General features: G+C 38.4%; 1 protein-coding gene and 1 pseudogene across 1 annotated transcript; both read right to left on the reverse strand.

Moving 5' to 3' along the window:
* Positions 1-3,528: 3,528 nt before the first annotated feature.
* LOC122971153 lies at positions 3,529-7,765 on the reverse strand (annotated as a pseudogene).
* Positions 7,766-13,464: 5,699 nt separating this feature from the next.
* Positions 13,465-16,917, reverse strand: LOC122971142 (microfibril-associated glycoprotein 4-like). The gene is made up of 7 exons (XM_044337673.1): positions 16,869-16,917; positions 16,440-16,595; positions 15,219-15,257; positions 14,987-15,083; positions 14,725-14,892; positions 13,962-14,226; positions 13,465-13,923 (listed from the first exon to the last, which is right to left on the reverse strand). The coding sequence occupies exons 1-6, from the start codon at positions 16,875-16,877 to the stop codon at positions 13,973-13,975; spliced, it is 723 nt and encodes a 240-aa protein (XP_044193608.1). The 5' UTR covers positions 16,878-16,917; the 3' UTR covers positions 13,465-13,923; positions 13,962-13,972.
* Positions 16,918-21,096: the final 4,179 nt, after the last annotated feature.

The raw sequence follows: 21,096 nt of genomic DNA on the forward strand, positions 1-21,096 counted from the left end.
GCTACTGGCTGAAACAGTCCCTCCTCTCAACCAGCAGCAGAGGGAGGAGGAGGAGGACAGGATGAAGATATTGACTGATGTCCATGTTCTTCAGTCTTTCTAAACTTCACTCATTATTTTAATGTCAGGAATGTTATTTATTTTACTTTATTCTACTGTTGCTGTTGTAAGAAACGATATTTTGTCATATTTAGAATATAAAGCTCTTCTAATCCTGTTCTGAATTTATTATTATTTTTCAAATAATAATTCAAAAACCTCAAATTCTTTAGTAATGAAAAAGAACCGATAAGAGTATTGATAAATATTCTTATTTCTTTCTTCTGGAGTTAAGTTCATTCCACTAACACAGTCAACAAAGCAACATAACTCATCACTATAACGACTGTCTCTACTGTTATCAGATCATTTTAACACCTGCAGATAAAGTCATAATGAAAACTGTTGGTTATGTTACTTTTTTATGCTAAAAAATAATCTGAATCAAGCTGATGAGTGAAGGTGAAATTAATCAGCAGCTTCAACCAGGAAACCAACCAGAAGAAGAACAAATATGTAACTGACATCAGGACATTTTTAAGGTCTAAGGATTCACAAACAGTCTCAACTCTCTGTATTCATCTTTAACCTGAAGTGTTCTTTACGGAAATATGATCACAGAACAACAGCTCTGAACTCTGGAATAAAAAACCTGGAACAAAAGTCAAATATTGACAGACAGTATAAAGCTTTATCAGTTGGATCATGAAGTCTGATGTGTTCCTTTTATTCCAACAAGGAAATAAAAAGTGCTGAGATGGCATTAATGCAGTCTGTTGAATATCTGTGATATGTGCAAAACGGGACAAATAAATTGTTTGTGGATAAGATAACGATAAAATTTGAACCATAGTTGTCCCTACAGCTGGCTGGTGGCTCCAGCCTGACTATCACAGTTCAAATCCATTCACTATAAGCCTGTTTTACCAATGTTTGGTGATTGACTATTATTTTTTATGGCACACGATGCATTTTCTTAATGAATACTGTAATGATAATTGTCCAAAATTGTGTGAAAATGCATAGTTTTTAGTCAAATAACGTCAAAATTTCTTGAGAGAGGAACCCCAAACCTCCCAACCAAAACCGCTGTGGGCCAGGCCCTTGAACTGGATATTTTATTTGACTGCTGCAGGTCCAATTATTTAATTAACTGCATAGCATTATAATAAACAACAACAATCATATCATATCAGGAAAATGGCGCAGACCAAGACAAAATGCTACCAGTGGGCTATTCTATCTAATACCTCAGCTATGGATTCATATCCTTCTTTTTTTCCAGTAGCATCAGACTTTTTCCTTAGTAGGCTGTTTTCTGTTGGAATAATTAATAAGAATGCTCTTTGCTTGGCCGGCTGTCAAATTTCTAACTGTTGCTTTTTTTTTAACACTCATAAATATAATTTCTATTCACAAGGTTTATTTGCTCCCTGCATGGGAAACTAATGATAATGATATTCCAATTGTCCACTTCAATCAAATCTGATATCTGGCATCCAATGACATGCCTTTTTAATGATATAACACAAATTAATAATTAACATTAATCTTCAGGGGAGACAATCAGCCTACATTTTAATTGATGTGGGGCAGTAAGGGACCTGGATAATGGATAGGGGGGCACTGGCCCAAAAAGGTTAAGAACCACTGCACTAGGGTGCATTGTTTTAAGGTAGAGTATATGCATAATGATAATAACAAAGATGTTAATATTACTCTGGTACTTAGTCTACAGGAACTGCAGTGATGGTGATTCAGTATTTAGTCTGCATTGAACAATATTTCTGACATTAAAAAGCAGCACTTGGTACCAAAGGATCACCAAAACCCAAGAATTGTTTAAAGGATGTTTTGATGCAGCTTTTATCTCTGTATATCTTCTGCTGTCTGGACACTGGATCCTCCCTCACAGCCACGGCATTGGCCCATCGAGGTGCACTGATTAGTTCATCAAGTGTCTGATGTCCAATTACAGCCGAATGCAAATAATTTATATGAACTGCAATTACAGCAAGCAATAAAAACCCAGTTACTGCAAAAAAGGAAAGCAATTAAATACAGAAACATTTAAAATATTCAAACCACAGCAAATATATAACACTAATAAAACAAAAATATTAATATCTGCTGTGTGACATGAAGCTTAACTTTGATCTTTAGATAAATGCTGTAAATCAGCTGTATGTTGTTGTGTTGACACAATCAGTAGCTGCACTCTGTGTACATTTACTCAAGTACTGTACTTAAGTACAGTTGAGGTACTTATATTTCATTTGAGTATTTCCATGTGATGCTACTGTGTAATTCCACTCCACTACATTTCAGAGGGAAATATTGTACTTTCTACTCCACTACATTTATTTGACAGCTTTAGTTACTTTTCATATGAAGATTTGTTTGCCTGTCAGCTTCACCTGGAGGAGGAACATCTGGAAGGTTCACCTCTGCTGGCTGTGATCCCTCACTGTCTTCCCACCCTGAACACACATTACTGCTGCCAGGAATCGAGCGAGTCTGAAAGAGAACCTGTCAGTCTAACGTCTCATTTTCTAATTTAAATATTTGAGCGTTTTATCTCGTCATCACTAAGATGTCTGGAAACAGACTGTTTAATGTGTGTGTGTACTGTAATGACAGTGTGGCCTGTTTACAATCTGCATTGTGTTGTTTTCAGTTTTTGGACTTTTTCTCTAATCTTTGATTTTTGCTGAAATATTGGATCATTTAAACATTTATTGAAATGAAAGCATGTGAGAAGTTTAGAGGGAAAAATCACTATTTGGTGGAGCTGTTAACAACTCATAGACATGTGAAATGTGACCCCGACTACACACTGCTTTTTGTAAGACGTCAAAAGACAAAAAGGTTGGAAACCACTGGTTTCATCTTTAACAATGTGTTGTATTTTAAAAGCTTGTTATATTATCCATTGTGTCAAATCTTCATCTGAAAAGTAACTAAAGCTGTCAAATAAATGTAGTGGAGTAGAAAGTACAATATTTCCCTCTGAAATGTAGAAAGTAGCATCACATGGAAATACTCAAGTAAAGTACAAGTAGTTAAAAATTGTTCTTAAGTACAGTACTTGAGTAAATGTAGTCAGTTATTTTCCACCACTGTGTGACAGTGTGAGGGTTCATGTGTAGTTTGTGTCCTGCTGAAAGCTCAGATATACAGTCAGTCTGTGGATACAACTAGATGGAACTAATACAGACAACAGAGACATCTAGTGGTGGAACGTGTTCATTTCAACAGAGTTCAAGCTGCTTTTAGCTCCAATACAAGTCAACTCCATCTGTCATTTGGTTCTTCATCACTTCAGTGATGTCATGTGATGTTTCTCATGGAAGCTGCTCTGTATTTGTTCCTCTGGATCCTCCACTAAGTTCCCCGCCTGTCCAATCATTTCTCTACACCAACAGCTGTTTGACACAAGACTTTACACCCAGCAGCTGCTCACAAACACACTCTACACCTGACTTTTATTGATGCTGGAAATATTTATTTGAAGTATCTGTGAGGTTACAGACTAGAGAGAAAGAAAGAAAGAGATCAACAGATATTCTGCAGATTGTTTGTTCTGGAGGATTACTGCACAGGACGAATCTTCATGCTGATGGTCTTCAGGGAGTAGTTAGCGCCCTTCCAGTGGTTCCACTCCACTCCTATGTGTGCCAGAGTGTCATCAGCCCCCCAGCGATAAACCCCGTTGGGGTTTGCTCTATGACAGTCGTTGTACCAGAACGCCCCCAGGAATTTTCTGGCACAGTTACGGCTGCTGGGGTCCTGGTCTTTGTCGAAGGTGGAGAACTTCTGTCCGTTGTGATAACTCAGGGAGTCTCCTACAGAAACACAAGAAAACAACAAGTGTCTGATCACAACACTACTGCTAATGACACCATACTATATAATGTTATATGACTATTAACACTACAACTGTCACTACTAATACAGTACTACTGCTATGGCTACCACTTGTACAAATACTTCTAGTACTACTAGTACTGCATCTGCTGCTGCTACTGTAACATAACAACATACAGTATGTCATGTAGACAAGAACTGCAAAAGGTTGAATGGATATAAACACCTGAAACCTGCTGGTCCTCATTTACATTGTTTCCCTTAAATGTGTTTATAAAAACCAAAGCTTCCATGTAATTAATAAAACATGAGCAGACCACAGATTTGTTGTTACTGACTTGAAAATCTTTGTGAATCTGTCTTTAGCTGAAGGAATCAAACAAATAATCCAATATAAGGACAGAAATCTTCAGTGTCTCCATGAGGAAACTAAACATCAGAAAAACAAAACTACTACCTGCTAACAGTAACTGACCTGCTCCTCCATCAGTGAATCCAGACACATGCAGTGTGTATCCATAGGACTCTGGATCGATGGAGAACGAGGAGTAACGAGCAGACACTTTGTTTCCACTGAAGTCCTCCATGTCGACCAGCAGCTCGTACTTTTTCCTATGAGTCAGATGGAAGAGACTCTCAAGACCTGAAAACACACAAACATGAAGTCACGTCAGAGTTTAATGTTTGTTTTTATGAACAGTTTCATGAAGTCACATGACTGTTAGTTTGGTTTCATTTCTCACCGAGCCAGTACTCTCCAGCAGCAATACCAAAGCCCTTCTTGTACTGATCCCAGGGCCTGTAGAAGTTCACCGAGCCATCCAGGGGGGGGGGGGGGGGGGGGGGTTAACTCGATAAACACAAGATCTCTGACAGCTCATGATTTATTGTGAAGGTCCAACAGGAAGTGTTCATATTGAAAAACACTCAGCTGTGACTTGATGACTTCAGTTCAAACACTCACCATCCAACGTCCTCCGTCTGAGTCCATGTCACAGTACACCTACACACAAACACTCTCATTAGTAAATATGATGCTTTAGTTAAAACTACATTCAATCAATCGGCAGCTGCCACGTCTTGAGGTTGAAGTATCTTAAATTGATAAAATAATGATAAAAACATTATTCCAACAATCATTTCCTTTCCTGATGCACTCAATACATACTGTTTGTGATGCATTCAAGAGGTTAGGTGGTTTTAAATTACAAATAATTTTTCTTTATAAGGGGGAGGGGTAGGGGGACCCCTCTCAATTGTGTATCCTTCAAAGTTTTCTCCTCCATTTTAAAACATAACCAGACACCCATGGTGAGGAGCACTGATCTTTCTTATCCTAGGTTTGGAAGAAAAATATATGTTCTATCTGGAGTGTATATCAAAAATGCTGCCCAATAAACACAAATTAGCAAAAAGAAAGTCTTATGAAAAATGTGTTGGTTCATAAGGTCAAAGAGAGGTTGAGTGGGTCAGTTGACCACAAATACTGTTACTTTATTATGAAACCTTAGCACAATTTAGCTAAAGTAGCTAACGTTAGCCCATATGTACACAAGCTGCAACTCTGGGCTTCAAACTGGTTTCAAGGCAAACTAATGGGTGACGTCACACCTTGCTACATCCATCTTTATATACAGTCTGGGTATCCAACCAGTAACATGACTTCCACCAGTTATATCTGCTGGTTTAATAGAATCAACCTGAACTGTCTTCACATGGCGACTCATCTTTGAACCAACATCTTCTAACTGAGTCCCAGAGAGGATGAAGTGTACCTGGACAGCAGACGTGGCTCCGATGGGATAGATGGTGTACACTCCGCTGGGTCGGGTGCTGTCATGGTTATAGATGTCACTGCAGTCCAGCGGGAGGACGAGAGGTAAGCAGGAGGTCAATATTGGAGCCAGCAGGAGGAGAACCACTGAAACCAGCTGCAACAGAAACACAGCAGCAGACACAAAATGAACTAAAACTAAACGCAGTGGGAAGATTCACTCTCCAATTTAGTTAAAACAACTGACTGTATTTTGGCATTTTGTGGGTTCTTACACAGAATCACAGAGTGAAGCTTTAAAAGTGCAAAATACAGAGAAAATAGAGAAAAGTAAATTGTAAGAAACTCTTGTGTCACCACCATAAGCGGAGCAACTGCTGGGGCAGAGGGGACGGCCGCTCCAGGGCCCACGCTCAGTAGGGGCCCGCTGGGGACGTAGAGCGTGACCCAATTCACAAGCGCAGCAGGAATAGTAGAGTTTAACTCTCTTTACTTTTTCAATTCTTCAGTTCTTATCACTATGGGTTTAATCCCCCCTCCAACCACAATGTGGAGTAGCGCTGTCTGTATTTCTGCTCCCTGCCTCTGCGGGAAATGAAGACTGCAGAAGCATTCATTCAAAGTTTATGACTAACTTCGCTGAAAACTTTAACCAAAATATGAGCTTTTCGTGTCTTTTTATGTGTGTGGTGAATGAATCTTGCAAGACGAAGTTTCAGCCGTCTGAGGCTCATTATGAGCTATTTGTGTTCCTGCATGGATGAGGCCAGACTATCCAACCTCACTGTAATGGACCAAACTTAACTACAGGCTTAGCAGGGACAACAATTGGTGAGTGAAACATGTAATTTCCATAACTTATGGAAATTATGTTATGTACTGGATCTTGTACTGGGACTAACAAGTCATTTTTCCCAGTTTTGCATTTATAAGTGGTTCAGTCACCTGCTGACTGTGTGTGATTTGAGAATGAGCCTGTGTAGAAGCTCTGTCTGCTTGTGTGAGAATTCATTCATGGATATAGAAAACAAGAGTAAGCTGAGTCTTTGATACATGCAGTGATTCTTTTTGACATGAACAAAAACTCTTAAAGAATAAAGAAATTCATATGAGTTACGTATCTACAGTATATGTGCATTGTTTCTTTTTGATGAGACCATAAATACGTTGTCATTCTAGAGTTTTTCTAATTGAATGTAATGTGGTGTAACCTTATTTCTTTATAATGACCTGTCTGACCACACTGCTATTATAAGTGCTTAGTGTCAGACTTAATTTAGCTAATCTTGATAAATGTGTAGGGTCACAAGATGATAAAAAGTGTAAAATAGAAAAAAAGACCAATTTCTGTTCATTTGTTTTTAGATTTTTCTCTGATTGCACTGCTCTTTTCTTGGGAAATTCTGGACATTCTGACCTTTTCAGGGCTCAACAAGGATACAAACATCCATAATTAGTCTTTATTACTTAAATTTTGGTTATGAAGAAATCAGTCATAATGTCAATTTGTTGTTTAACTCCATGTTTACCGCATCTCAGCACCTGTCTGTGTCACTGCCTGTGGTGTTGTAGACTGCTGTGTCTATTTTATGTCTATGTTATTTCTGTGTAAGAAAGACATGTTACTGAGACAGAACACCTGGCCTGTTGCTGTCTGTCAGCGGTGGTGTTGAACCGTCAATCGACACACGTAGAGCGCCACGTTCTGTCGTCAATGCTGAAACATTTGAACGAGACCGGCATCTTGTTTTCTTTTTTGTTCTTCAGAACAAGCTTGTCTGACAAAGTGGCTTCTCTGTATGTTTTCTTAGACTCAGGCTCGCTTGGCTCAATAAGTTATAATTTGTGTTTATGGACAGGATATATCAGCTATTTTACAGTTGTGAATGTTAAGATGAATTTATCAGAAGGGCCCCCCCTCCAAAATGCTCTGCCCCCTCTGTGCTGAGAGTCTAGCTCTGCCCCTGGTCACCACAGACTGTTTCAGAGAATCTGACAGAAACTACTGATCAATATTAATTCAGTCAGGTGTATAAAGACACAAACTCACCTTCATCATCAGAGTTCTGCTGAGAGGATCTGATGAAAATCTTGATGTCAGTCAGTCAGGATGCTCTGATGTGTCTGAGCTGTATTTGTACCTCAAAGATTAATGAATAACTGAACAGCTGCTGCTTCACACCGATAAAACTATTTACTGAACAAGTGGAAACATCATGTCCTTGAGTGTCTGTGTCTCTGTTTTCATGTTATTTTTATTGATCCTAAATTTAAGTTGTCTCCTTGTTTTTCCAACATCCCCTCAAAAAAGATCTGCCTTATAGTCAGTTTCTTATGGATAGACGCATCTGTACAAGAGATGATCATTTTCAAATAGAAGCTCATAAACGGTTTGATCAGTTTCTGATGAGAGGGTATCCACGACATGTCTTGGATCAGGCATTTGCAAAGGTTCATGAAAAAAACAGAAATGAATTAATCACCAAATGTAAACCAAAGCAAAAAAAACTCTCTTGTGTGTTTAATACTACCTGTTCACCACTTGGGTGTGAGATATGTAATGTTGTCAAAAAACACTGGAACATTTTATCTGTTGATGACATTGACAAAGAGATCTTTAACTCTCTTCCTCTTTTCTCTTTTTCTAGAGCAAAGGATGTTCGGGACACTCTGGTACACACAGACACACAAAAAACCTCCATCCACCAGGGACGTCTGGATGATGCCACAGGTTTCCTCTCTTGCTGAAATTGTGCTGCATGTTCTAATTGTAAAACAATATATATATAATGAAAATTAAATTCTCCTTCAAATCAAACATCTTGAGATATCAGATATGAGTGGAAAGTATTGTTCTTGCAGCTGCATTTATAACCTTTTGTTTTTAACTCAAACGTAGCTCAATCATGTCATGTGATGCTACTTCAGTTCACTTTAACAACAAATATTACTGGGACCACTACAGAAAATAACAGATGAACATTTAATATCCAGGAATTCACATCATTACACATTATGACTATCACTGTAACACACTGGACACAGTTTGTGTGTGTGTGTGTGTGTGTGTGTGTGTGTGTGTGTGTGTGTGTGTGTGTGTGTGTGTGTGTGTGTGTGTGTGAGTGTGTGTGTGTGTTGAATCATATACTTTGATAATCTGAGAACAGTTTTTTTTTTAAAGTTTTTAATGTTTATGGGATATTTTATCAGTGATGTCAGCGTTTCCACGGCTACAGCAGTGACACAGGTCACTTCAGGTTGTCCTGTTAACAGTTTTAGGCTGTTTGTTTTCACAGCTGGAAGGTTCCCATTAAAGTCAGTTATCCTTAAAAAAAGGTCAGTTTATTCAGGTCTTAAACAGAATCACTCACACTTCTTTTTTCTGTAATGTTCCTCGATATAACGGAAAGATTAAAGACAAACTAGCTCAGAAGGCATATTTATGCTCAATCTACATTTAATGTTATAATTCTGATTATAAGTCAGAAGCTGTGTTTGGTTCTGTTCATGCTCGGCAGTTTTTCACTAACAGTCATTCAATGTATTTACATTCTGTAATTATCTCTATATAGTTTTTATTGTTCTGCTGTTCCAAAGGTGGTGAGAGCAGACCCCCAGTCTGCAGGACTGACCTTTGTAACCCTCTAAATGGGGTTGATCAGTGATACTCAACTCAAAAAGACCTTTTAAGAGAACATTTCTGACTAAACATCCAAAAATGATGGCCTGAACTAAAGGCCAGAGAAAGGCTAATTAATCTTTTAACACTGGATTTGGAAGTGTTTGTTAGAGACCCCATCTGTGTCACTACAAGGCTAATAGCTATTTGTCCATGTTGGTATTGAAGCTAAGGGGGGGTGGGTGGTGGTGCTGGACTGGGTGTGGATGATGGGCCCAATTTGGAAAACTTTGTCCCCCAGTCCATATTTCCTAATGGCTGGCCCAGACTGGAAGGACTTGGTCTGTGCTGGAGGGACCATTGTGGTTGATTTTAGTGTGAATTCATATCTGAACGTCTTGGACTGGAGGTTGCGTCTTTTTGGGGGCCCTGATCTAAATCTTTTGGGGCTTCAGTCTAAAATTTTGCCTAGGGCACCAACATATTCAGGGTCGGCCCTGTGCCCCTTTAAGATGTTTAATTTCTTTTTTTGTTCAGTAAGTGCATAATGTAAACCTTTTTGACTCAGTGTATTCAGGAAAGTTTATTCTGCATGGATCCGAAAGATCACAAAGGACTCAACCCTGAATCCCAGCTGGCACGGTGGTTTACAAGAAGCCACTGGAAGCCCAACTGGACCTCTGCTCGTCTGTGACCCGAAGCCAGATGTTCACTCTGGACTTGTTAAAGCTTCACTTGCTCAGTGACTCCTTGCTCACTGTTGCTTGGGAGTCACTGATTGCACAACAGTCTGATCCAGGACTGATCCACCTACCTGCTGTCTGAGGGACAGTGAAGACCCTCCAAGCATACAACCACAACCTGATTTGTGCTCTGTTACTGCTGAGACCCACAGTGAACTCCTGGCTGCCTGCTAACAGCCAACTGCCGGCCCAACATGACGCCTCAGACCTGCCAAGACGACCACATACTCAAGTACTGTACTTAAGTACAATTTTGATGTACTTGTGCTTTACTTGAGTATTTACATTTGATGCTACTTTATACTTCCACTTCACAACATTTCATGTCTGGAAACAGTTTTTTGTGTGTGTGTTATTTTTATTGACACATTATACATAGTAACATGTATGTTGCTATGAAATCAATACCCAAAACCAGTAAAAGTAAGTAAGAAAAGTTCATCCTGGCCATGTGTCGAGGACACAAAAGCACATAACAACACATATCATCCACAAGTGACTATCAATTACAGCCCCACAAAATTAAAAAAAGAAAAAAAGGGGACCCAATCTACAAATACACACAAATAAGGTTAAATCGAGTCCAGATATTGCAAAAAAGGACCCCAAGATTCTTCCCATTCATGTAGACCTTTTAAACTTTTAAATCACAGTTTCTCCATATGGATAACCAAAGCAAGTTCATGCAGCCAGTTTTTAAAGCATAGTGGAGTTGATGTCGTCCAGTCTTTGAGAATAAGTTTTTTTGCTATTATGATGCCCATCAATAAAGCTGTTTGAATGTGTAAAGGGAAAGTCAACAAGTCCTCTGAACATCCAAAGAGAGCCAAGTCCCTGCCAAGTGAGAAGGTCCTGTGGTAAACCCCAGAAAAAAAAAATTCTTGACCAACATGGATAAATTAATGGACAGTCCCAAAATAAATGCAACAATGTGCCATCATTCAATTTACATTTATCACAAATTGTAGAAACAGAGGGCTAAAATTTATGTAACATGACCTTAGAGTAATGAAAACAGTGAATCACTTTGAACTGAATTAACCTATGTCTGCTGTTTATTGAACAACTATGAACACAGGAAAGTGCAGTACTCTATATTTTATCAGTCAACACAACATTGATTTCCCTCTCCCAAGCCGTCTTGATAGAGTTGACAGATACAGAGTCTTTAGGAAAAAAACTCACAAATTTAGTCATAAGTTTCTCACTCTCTGGTAAAAGAGAAAGCAATTCCAACAAAAACAATTCGAGTGAGGTAAATTGTATTTTATGCTTAACCGAGCAAAGATGCAAACTTGTTGTCTAAATAGAAGTCCTTTATGCTCTTAAGCCCTTTTACACACCATGTAGCAAAAGTGTTATCTAGCAATGCTGGAGTAAAGGCATGGTTATAGCAGAATGGTGTATATATCGAAAAATTAGGGACTTTGTACATATGTTTGATTTGAGTAAGAATCTTCAGTGAATTTCTGTCAACAAAACTATGACTTACTGATTTAATAGCAGATATATCTCAGCTCTAATTTTAGCCACAAGGGGGCAGATTTGAGTAATTCATGAACTGGAGAACCCCGTTTCCAGTATGCCAGTGTCCGATAGTAATATTTAAATACCAGAAGACCCAAACCTCCATCCAGAGTGGGCCTAAATAAATGTTGTTTTGATAATCTATGTTTTTTATAACCCCAAATAAATTCTAAAATAATTGTGTCTAACTTTTTAAGAAATTCAGCTGAGATCAATACAGGAAGACTGAAAAAGATATAAAAACTTTGGTAAAGATACCATCTTAATGGCATTTACTCTGCCAATCATAGATAGGGGCAAAGTCCTCCAGTATTCTATTCTGCGTTTTAATTTATCAGTACCCTCTAATAAAATTTAATTTGAGCAGAGGTTTAGGATTTTTCGGGATTTTAAGTCCTAAATATGTGATATACTCATCCACAACCTTAACGGGGCAATCATATAAAACTGTATTTTCTCCAATAAACATGAGTTCACTTTTAGCCCAGTTTATTGGGTAACCAGAAATTTTACTTAATGATTTAATATATTGAAAAAGATGAGGAATACTCACTTCAGGATTCATTAAGGTAACAAGTAGATCATCAGCATACAGCGAAACAAGAAACCAGCTGGAATACCCTCGATGTAAGGATGACTTCTTAACCCAAATGCCAAAGGTTCTAATTCTATATTAAATAACAGAGGGGACAGACAGTCTCCCTGTCTCACTCCCTGATGTAGACTAAATGGCTCTGATGAGATATTATTTGTTATGACAGAGCATTTAGGAGAGCGATAAATAATTTCAATCCAGTCCACAAACATCTTCCCAAATCCAAACCTCCTTAAAGTTTCAAATGAATAAGGCCATTCGATAGAGTCAAAGGCTCTCTGGGCGTCCAATGTCATAACAGCAGTTCAAGTGTTTGTGTCCCAATCAGAATACAAAATATTTAACAAGTGACGCACATTAAAAAAGGAAAGCCTGCCTGGAATAAAGCCAGCTTGATCAGGATGGATAATTGTTGATATATGCTTACTTAATCTGGTGGCCAACACTTTTGTTAAAATTTTATGATCCAAACTGAGCAAGGAAATGGGCCTATAGTTAGCAGGATCCATGGGATCTTTTCCCTTTTTCCAATAACAAACATACATTTGCTTCATAAAGAGAGGGTGGAAGTGTTTTTCTTGCAATTGAGTCATTGATCATACTGAGTAGGAAAGGTGTTAAAATCTCATGAAATGCTTAGTAGAAATCAGCTCCCAACTCATCTGGTCCAGGACATTTGCCTATGGGAAATGCCAGAATGCTGCCGGGAGTCAAACCGAACAAGTCTGAAAGAGAACCTGTCAGTCTACTGATTGCCTCATTTTCTAATTTAAATATTTAAGCATTTTATCTCGTCATCACTAAGATGTCTGGAAACAGACTGTTTAATGTGTGTGTGTACTGTAATGACAGTGTGGCCTGTTTACAATCTGTGTTGTGTTGTTTTCAGTTTTTGGATTTTTTCTCTAATCTTTGATTTTTGCTGAAATATTGGATCATTTGAACATTTATTGAAATGAAAGCATGTGAGAAGTTTAGAGGGAAAAATCACTATTTGGTGGAGCTGTTAACAACTCATAGACATGTGAAATGTGACCCCGACTACACACTGCTTTTTGTAAGACATCAAAAGCCAAAAAGGTTGGAAACCACTGGTTTCATCTTTAACAATGTGTTATATTTTAAAAGCTTGTTATATTATCCATTGTGTCAAATCTTCATATGAAAAGTAACTAAAGCTGTCAAATAAATGTAGTGGAGTAGAAAGTACAATATTTCCCTCTGAAATGTAGAAAGTAGCATCACATGGAAATACTCAAGTAAAGTACAAGTAGTTAAAAATTGTTCTTAAGTACAGTACTTGAGTAAATGTAGTCAGTTACTTTCCACCACTGTGTGACAGTGTGAGGGTTCATGTGTAGTTTGTGTCCTGCTGAAAGCTCAGATATACAGTCAGTCTGTGGATACAACTAGATGGAACTAATACAGACAACAGAGACATCTAGTGGTGGAACGTGTTCATTTCAGCAGAGTTCAAGCTGCTTTTAGCTCCAATACAAGTCAACTCCATCTGTCATTTGGTTCTTCATCATTTCAGTGATGTCATGTGATGTTCCTGATGGAAGCTGCTCTGTATTTGTTCCTCTGGATCCTCCACTAAGTTCCCCACCTGTCCAATCATTTCTCTACACCAACAGCTGTTTGACACAAGACTTTACACCCAGCAGCTGCTCACAAACACACTCTACACCTGACTTTTATTGATGCTGGAAATATTTATTTGAAGTATCTGTGAGATTACAGACTAGATCAGAGAGAAAGAAAGAAAGAGATCAACAGATATTCTGCTGTTCGTTCGTTCTGGAGAATTACTGCACAGGACGAATCTTCATGCTGAAGGTCTTCATGGAGTAGTTAAAGCCCTTCCATGGGGGCCACTCCACTCCAACATTACCCACAGTGTCATCAGCCCCCCAGCGATAAACCCCGTTGGGGTTTGCATGGTGACAGCCGTTGTACCAGAACGCCCCCAGGGTGGCTCTGGCACAGTTAGTGTAGCTGGAGTCCTGGTCTTTGTCTACGGTGGTGAACTTATGTCCGTTGTGATAACTCAGGGAGTCTCCTACAGAAACACAAGAAAACAACAAGTGAGTGATCACAACACTACTGCTAATGACACCATACTATATAATGTTATATAACTATTAACACTACAACTGTCACTACTAATTCAGTACTACTGCTATGTCTACCATTTGTACAAATACTTCTAGTACTACTAGTACTGCATCTGCGGCTGCTACTGTAACATAACAACATACAGTATGTCATGTAGACAAGAACTGCAAAAGACTGAAGGGATATAAACACCTGAAACCTGCTGGACCTCATTTACATTGTTTACCTTTAAATGTGTTTATAAAAACCAAAGCTTCCATGTAATTAATAAAACATGAACAGACCACTGATTTGTTGTTACTGACTTGAAAATCTATGTGAATCTGTCTTTAGCTGAAGGAATCATGCAAATAATCCAATATAAGGACAGAAATCTTCAGTGTCTCCATGTGGAAACTAAACATCATAAAAACAAAACTACTACCTGCTAACAGTAACTGACCTGCTCCTCCATCAGTGAATCCAGACACATACAGTTTGTATCCGTAGGACTCTGGATCAATGGAGAACGAGGAATAACGAGCAGACACTTTGTTTCCACTGAAGTCCTCCATTTCGACCAGCAGCTCGACCGTTTTCCTCACAGTCAGATGGAAGAGATTCTCAAGACCTGAAAACACACAAACATGAAGTCACGTCAGAGTTTGATGTTTGTTTTTATGAACAGTTTCATGAAGTCACATGACTGTTAGTTCATTTCTCACCGAGCCAGTACTCTCCAGCGGCGATACCAAAGCCCTTCTTGTACTGATCCCAGGGCCTGTAGAAGTTCACCGAGCCGTCCATCCTCCTCTGGAACATCTGAGGGAGGGGGGGGGTTAACTCGATAAACACAGGATCACTGACAGCTCATGATTTATTGTGAAGGTCCAACAGGAAGTGTTCATACTGAAAAACACTCAGCTGTGACTTGATGACTTCAGTTCAAAAACTCACCGTCCACTGTCCTCCGTCTGAGTCCATGTCACAGTACACCTACACACAAACACATTCATTAGTAAATATGATGCTTTAGTTAAAACTACATTCAATCAATCGGCAGCTGCCAAGTCTTGAATCTGAAGTATCTTAAAGTGCCGCCGACGGCCGCTAGCTGCTCCAACCGACTCCCATTCAAAAAGCCTCAACTTCTCTCTAGAAAATATAAACATAAAAACATTATTCCAATAATCATTTCCTCTCCTGATCCACTCAATTATATACTGTTTGTGGTGCATCCTTGGTTTTCATAGCACCCTCAATCTAACTAATCTAGTCTAGTGCAGGTGGCTGTTTCTTGACTTAAACCATGTGTAGAAATGTAGGAAATTTGTTTTAAATTACAACGTATTTTTTTAAAATATTTTTTGAGGGAGGGGCTGGAGGGACCCTTGTCAATTATGTATCCTTCAAAGTTTTCTCCCCCATTTTAAAACATAACCAGACGCCCACAGTGAGGAGTATACTATTTCATAGATATAAATTGTTTGTCCTTGTTTGACCTTGAAGATGGCCTAGTACACTGCATGTACTACCATTTTAGGCTGTGTAATGTTTTCGCAAATATAATAATAACATAATCATTATTCTTCTGATCCACTGAGTAATATACACCATCAGTATAAATAATCTAGACTGGTGCAGGTGGCTGTTTGTTGACTTAAACCAAGAGGTTAGGTGGTATAGAAAGTCCCTGCCAATTATGAATCCTTCAAAGTTTTCTCCCCCATTTTAAAACATAACACCCATGGTGAGGAGTACAGATTTTTCTTATCCTATGTTTAGAAGAAAAATATATGTTCTATCTGGAGTGTGTATAAAAAATGCTGCCAAATTAACACAAATCACCAAAAAGGGTTGTTGGTTCATTTGACCACAAATACTGTTACTTGATCATGAAACCTGCCCTGTTAGCACAATTTAGCTAAAGTAGCTAACGTTAGCCCATATGTACACAAACTGCAACTCTGGGCTTCAAACTGGTTTCAGTGCAAATTAATGGGTGACGTCACACCTCACTACATCCATCTTTATATACAGTCTGTGTATCCAACCAGTAACATGACTACCTCCACTTATATCTGCTGCTTTAGTAGAATCAACCTGAACTGTCTTCACATGGTGACTCATCTTTGAACCAACATCTTCTAACTGAGTCCCAGAGAGGATGAAGTGTACCTGGACAGCAGACGTGGCTCCGATGGGATAGATGATGTACACTCCACTGGGTCGGGTGCTGTCATGGTTATAGATGTCACTGCAGTCCAGCGGGAGGTCAAGATTTAAGCAGGAGGTCAACGCTGGAGCCAGCAGGAGGAGAACCACTGAAACCAGCTGCAACAGAAACACAGCAGCAGACACAAAATGAACTAAAACTAAACTCAGTGGAAGATTCACTCCAATTTAGTTAAAACAACTGTCTGTATTTTGGCATTTTGTGGGTTCTTAAACAGAATCACAGAGTGAAGCTTTAAAAGTGCAAAATACAGAGAAAATAGAGAAAAGTTAATTGTAAGAAACTCTTGTCACCACAGACTATTTCAGAGAATCTGACAGAAACTACTGATCAATATTAATTCAGTCAGGTGTATAAAGTCACAAACTCACCTTCATCATCAGAGTTCTGCTGAGAGGATCTGATGAAAATCTTGATGTCAGTCAGTCAGGACGCTCTGATGTGTCTGAGCTGTATTTGTACCTCAAAGATTAATGAATAACTGAACAGCTGCTGCTTCACACCGATAAAACTATTTACTGAACAAGTGGAAACATCATGTCCTTGAGTGTCTGTGTCTCTGTTTTCATGTTATTTTAATTGATCCTAAATTTAAGTTGTCTCCCTGTTTTTCCAACATCCCCTCAAAAAAGATCTGCCTTATAGTCAGTTTCTTATGGATAGACGCATCTGTACAAGAGATGATCATTTTCAAATAGAAGCTCACAAACTGTTTGATCAGTTTCTGATGAGAGGGTATCCACAACATGTCTTGGATCAGGCATTTGCAAAGGTTCATGAAAAAAACAGAAATGAATTAATCACCAAATGTAAACCAAAGCAAAAAAAAACTCACTTGTGTGTTTAATACTACCTGTTCACCACTTGGGTGTGAGATATGTAATGTAGTTCTTAAAGATATGTAGTTGTTAAACATACCATCCAACATCATAACAGGATGTAAATAACACAAAACCATAAAAAGCAGAATATGTTGCCTTTAATGTAGCTTTGTGTTGCTCCACCGCTGTGCCCACGACCCTTTTTATTTATTGTTGGTCATTGCTGCTCAACTGTCTGAGTTTTTCTCTTTTCTGGTGAACTGTAGTGACTCGGTGGTGCAGTTCATACATGATGTGATATTTTTCCATATATGTTGATATGCTAATGCACTTTCTTTTATTGCCAAGGTGTTCTTTAACAATATAATAATAATAATAATGATAATAATAATAATAGTTATTTTATATAACACTATCATTAATCATTAATTGACACACTTTTTACTTTTATTTAACAATATTTTTACACGAGTAATAGTACTTTTACTTGAGTAAAATCTATTATTTGTTACATTTGGATAAAAATGAAGTCAAAAGTCTTCAAGTCAAATGTTAAAACATGATTCATTGGATCAAAGAACACAAAATGTCAGAGCTGTAGCTGCTGCTTCACACCAATAAGACCAGTTCTAGATGTATAAATATCTGTGTGTGTGTGTGTGTGTGTGTGTGTGTGTGTGTGTGTGTGTGTGTGTGTGTGTGTGTGTGTGTGTGTGTGTGTATTGACGCTGCAGGATCAAAGTGTTTTAATTTTAGCTTTCTTCAATTATTAAGTTTCTCTTCATTTTACATGCTTCTGTCTTTTTTTGTTCTTAAAGTTTTTAATGTTTATGGGATGTTTTATCAGTGACCTCAGCATTTCCACAGCTACAGCAGTTTTAGGCTGTTTGTTTTCACAGCTGGAAGGTTCCCATTAAAGTCAGTTATCCTTAAAAAAAGGTCAATTTATTCAGGTCTTAAACAGAATCACTCACACTTCTTTTTTCTGTAATTTTCCTCGATATAACTGAAAGATTAAAGACAAACTAGCTCAGAAGGCATATTTATGCTCAGTCTACATTTAATGTTATAATTCTGATTATAAATCAGAAGCTGTGTTTGGTTCTGTTCATGCTCGGCAGTTTTTCACTAACAGTCATTCAATGTATTTACATTCTGTAATTATCTCTATATAGTTTTTATTGTTCTGCTGTTCCAAAGGTGGTGAGAGCAGACCCCCAGCCTACAGGACGGACCTTTGTAACCCTCTAAATGGGGTTGATCAGTGATACTCAACTCAAAAAGACCTTTTAAGAGAACATTTCTGACCAAACATCCAAAAATTATGGCCTGAACTAAAGGCCAGAGAAAGACTAATTAATCATATATAGATAAACACATTAGATAGAAAGTCACCTTGAATGCTTGAAGTTACAGACATAACTGTTGAATTTATATTTGTTTCTGAATGTTGTGTTTAACCTCACAGAATTGCTGCTTTAACTCTTTTATTCACTATATCACAGCAGGACTTTTATAAATCAGAAATATCATGAAATACTTGATTGTTTTGAAAAGAATGTTTGCATCTTTAATGTGAAATACTAGGCCATAGTGACTTGAAGTGTGATTTTTACATGAAAAAACTTGGGATTAGATTTCCCCAAAATTCATTTATTTCAGAAGATGCAGGCTGCAGACACACCTGAAGTCCCCCGAGAACAAAGAAATGGAATATTCATCAGTAGGGGTGTAACAGTCCACCAGGTTCACAGTTCGGTATGATTTCAGTACAGCATAAAAAAAAGAAAGGTAGAAATTTAACAAAATTAACGTTTTGGTCTTTCATTTTGAAAAATGTAAACATCCAACTACAGCTCATTGGCCAAAAATATTACTGAAACAGTTTAGCTGCTGCAGTGGAAAAAGAAAACAACCTTCTTGTTTCCTGCAAGGAGTCAGAACACCTGCTGACAGCTGTTATGATGATTTATGCTCTAACTGTATATAAAGTAGTGTAAACTAGCTCCACCTCCAGCAGCTACAACAGTAACATGCTGCTCTAACACTGATGCTTCACTATTAATAATCTAATGATGTCATATATAATAATATATCAGTCAGAGGGACCAAACCACTACTTTTACTTTAATACTTTTTAACTAAATTTTTCTCTCTCAGAACTGGTTCTTATGATGAGAAGCATCACCTCCCTGAGCTGGCCCCTCCTCATGAGTAAGAAACTACCCCTTTAAGACATCTCATTCTTTTTTTTCAGTAAGCACATAATTTAAACCTCTTTGACTGTAGTCAGGAAAGTTTATTCTGCATTGAACTGAAGATCACAAAAGTCTCAAGCCTGAATCCCAGCTGGCACGTTGCTTTACAAGAAGCCACTGGAAGCCCAACTGGACCTCTGCATGTCTGTGACCCAAAGCCAGACGATCACTCTGGGCTTGTTACAGCTTCACCTGCTCACTGTTGCTTAGGAGTCACTGATTTCACAACAGTCTGGTCCAGGACTGATCCACCTACCTGCTGTCTGAGGGACAGTGAGGACCCTCCAAGCTCACAACCACAACCTGATCTGTACTCTGTTACTGCTGAGACCCACAGTGAACTCCTGGCTGCCTGCTAACAGCTGACTGCCGGCCCAACATGACGCCCCAGACCTGCCAAGACGACTACGGCTAACGGTCTACAAAACAGTAGGCATACAATGACTTTGTTATCAGAGGTTGATGCTGAATTACTTAAAATTCAAACATAATTTCTCCAGAAAGTATACTAGCTCGCCCTTAGCTCCCTGTCACTATGTGTTAGCTTCTCTAACCACTTTGAGTCACTATTTCCAAGTATTTGAGTTCCTAATATCATTTAAAGGCCTTTCTACTCTTTTGTGTGTTATTCTATGTTTATCATGTACTCTTCCGGTATTTAGCTATTTAATAAATGTCTGTCTTAATCAAGAAGTTGTTGTTTGCATTCTTCTGAAGAGTAATAGACAGGTCCCTGACTGGAATAAGATTATTGTGAGGTTAGTGTTTCCTCCTGGCACGAACAAATCCTAACCAAAAAAGGAGGTGGTGCTCACAAGGTATTAAATAAGTTATTAACTGTGATGTAAGCCTCAGCCTACAAGAACTCCAGTGATGGTGATTCAGTATTTAGTCTGCATTGAACAATATTTCTGACATTAAAAAGCAGCACTTGGTACCAAAGGATCACCAAAACCCAAGAATTGTTTAAAGGATGTTTGATGCAGCTTTTATCTCTGTATATCTTCTACTGTCTGGACACTGGATCCTCCCTCACAGCCACGGCATTGGCCCATCGAGGTGCACTGATTAGTTCATCAAGTGTCTGATGTCCAGTTACAGCCGCATGCAAATAATTTATATAAACTGCAATTACAGCAAGCAATAAAAACCCAGTTACTGAAAAAAGGAAAGCAATTAAATACAGAAACATTTAAAATATTCAAACCACAGCAAATATATAACACTAATAAAACAAAAATATTAATATCTGCTGTGTGACATGAAGCTTAAATTTGATCTTTAGATAAATGCTGTAAATCAGCTGTATGTTGTTGTGTTGACACAATCAGTAGCTGCACTCTGTGTACATTTACTCAAGTACTGTTCTTGGAGGAGGAACATCTGGAAGGTTCACCTCTGCTGGCTGTGATCCCTCACTGTCTTCCCACCCTGAACACATGTTACTGCTGCCAGGAGTCAAACCGAACAAGTCTGAAAGAGAACCTGTCAGTCTACTGATCGCCTCATTTTCTAATTTA

Source organism: Thunnus albacares, chromosome 20, assembly GCF_914725855.1.
Source record: "Thunnus albacares chromosome 20, fThuAlb1.1, whole genome shotgun sequence".
Lineage (NCBI taxonomy): Eukaryota > Metazoa > Chordata > Actinopteri > Scombriformes > Scombridae > Thunnus > Thunnus albacares.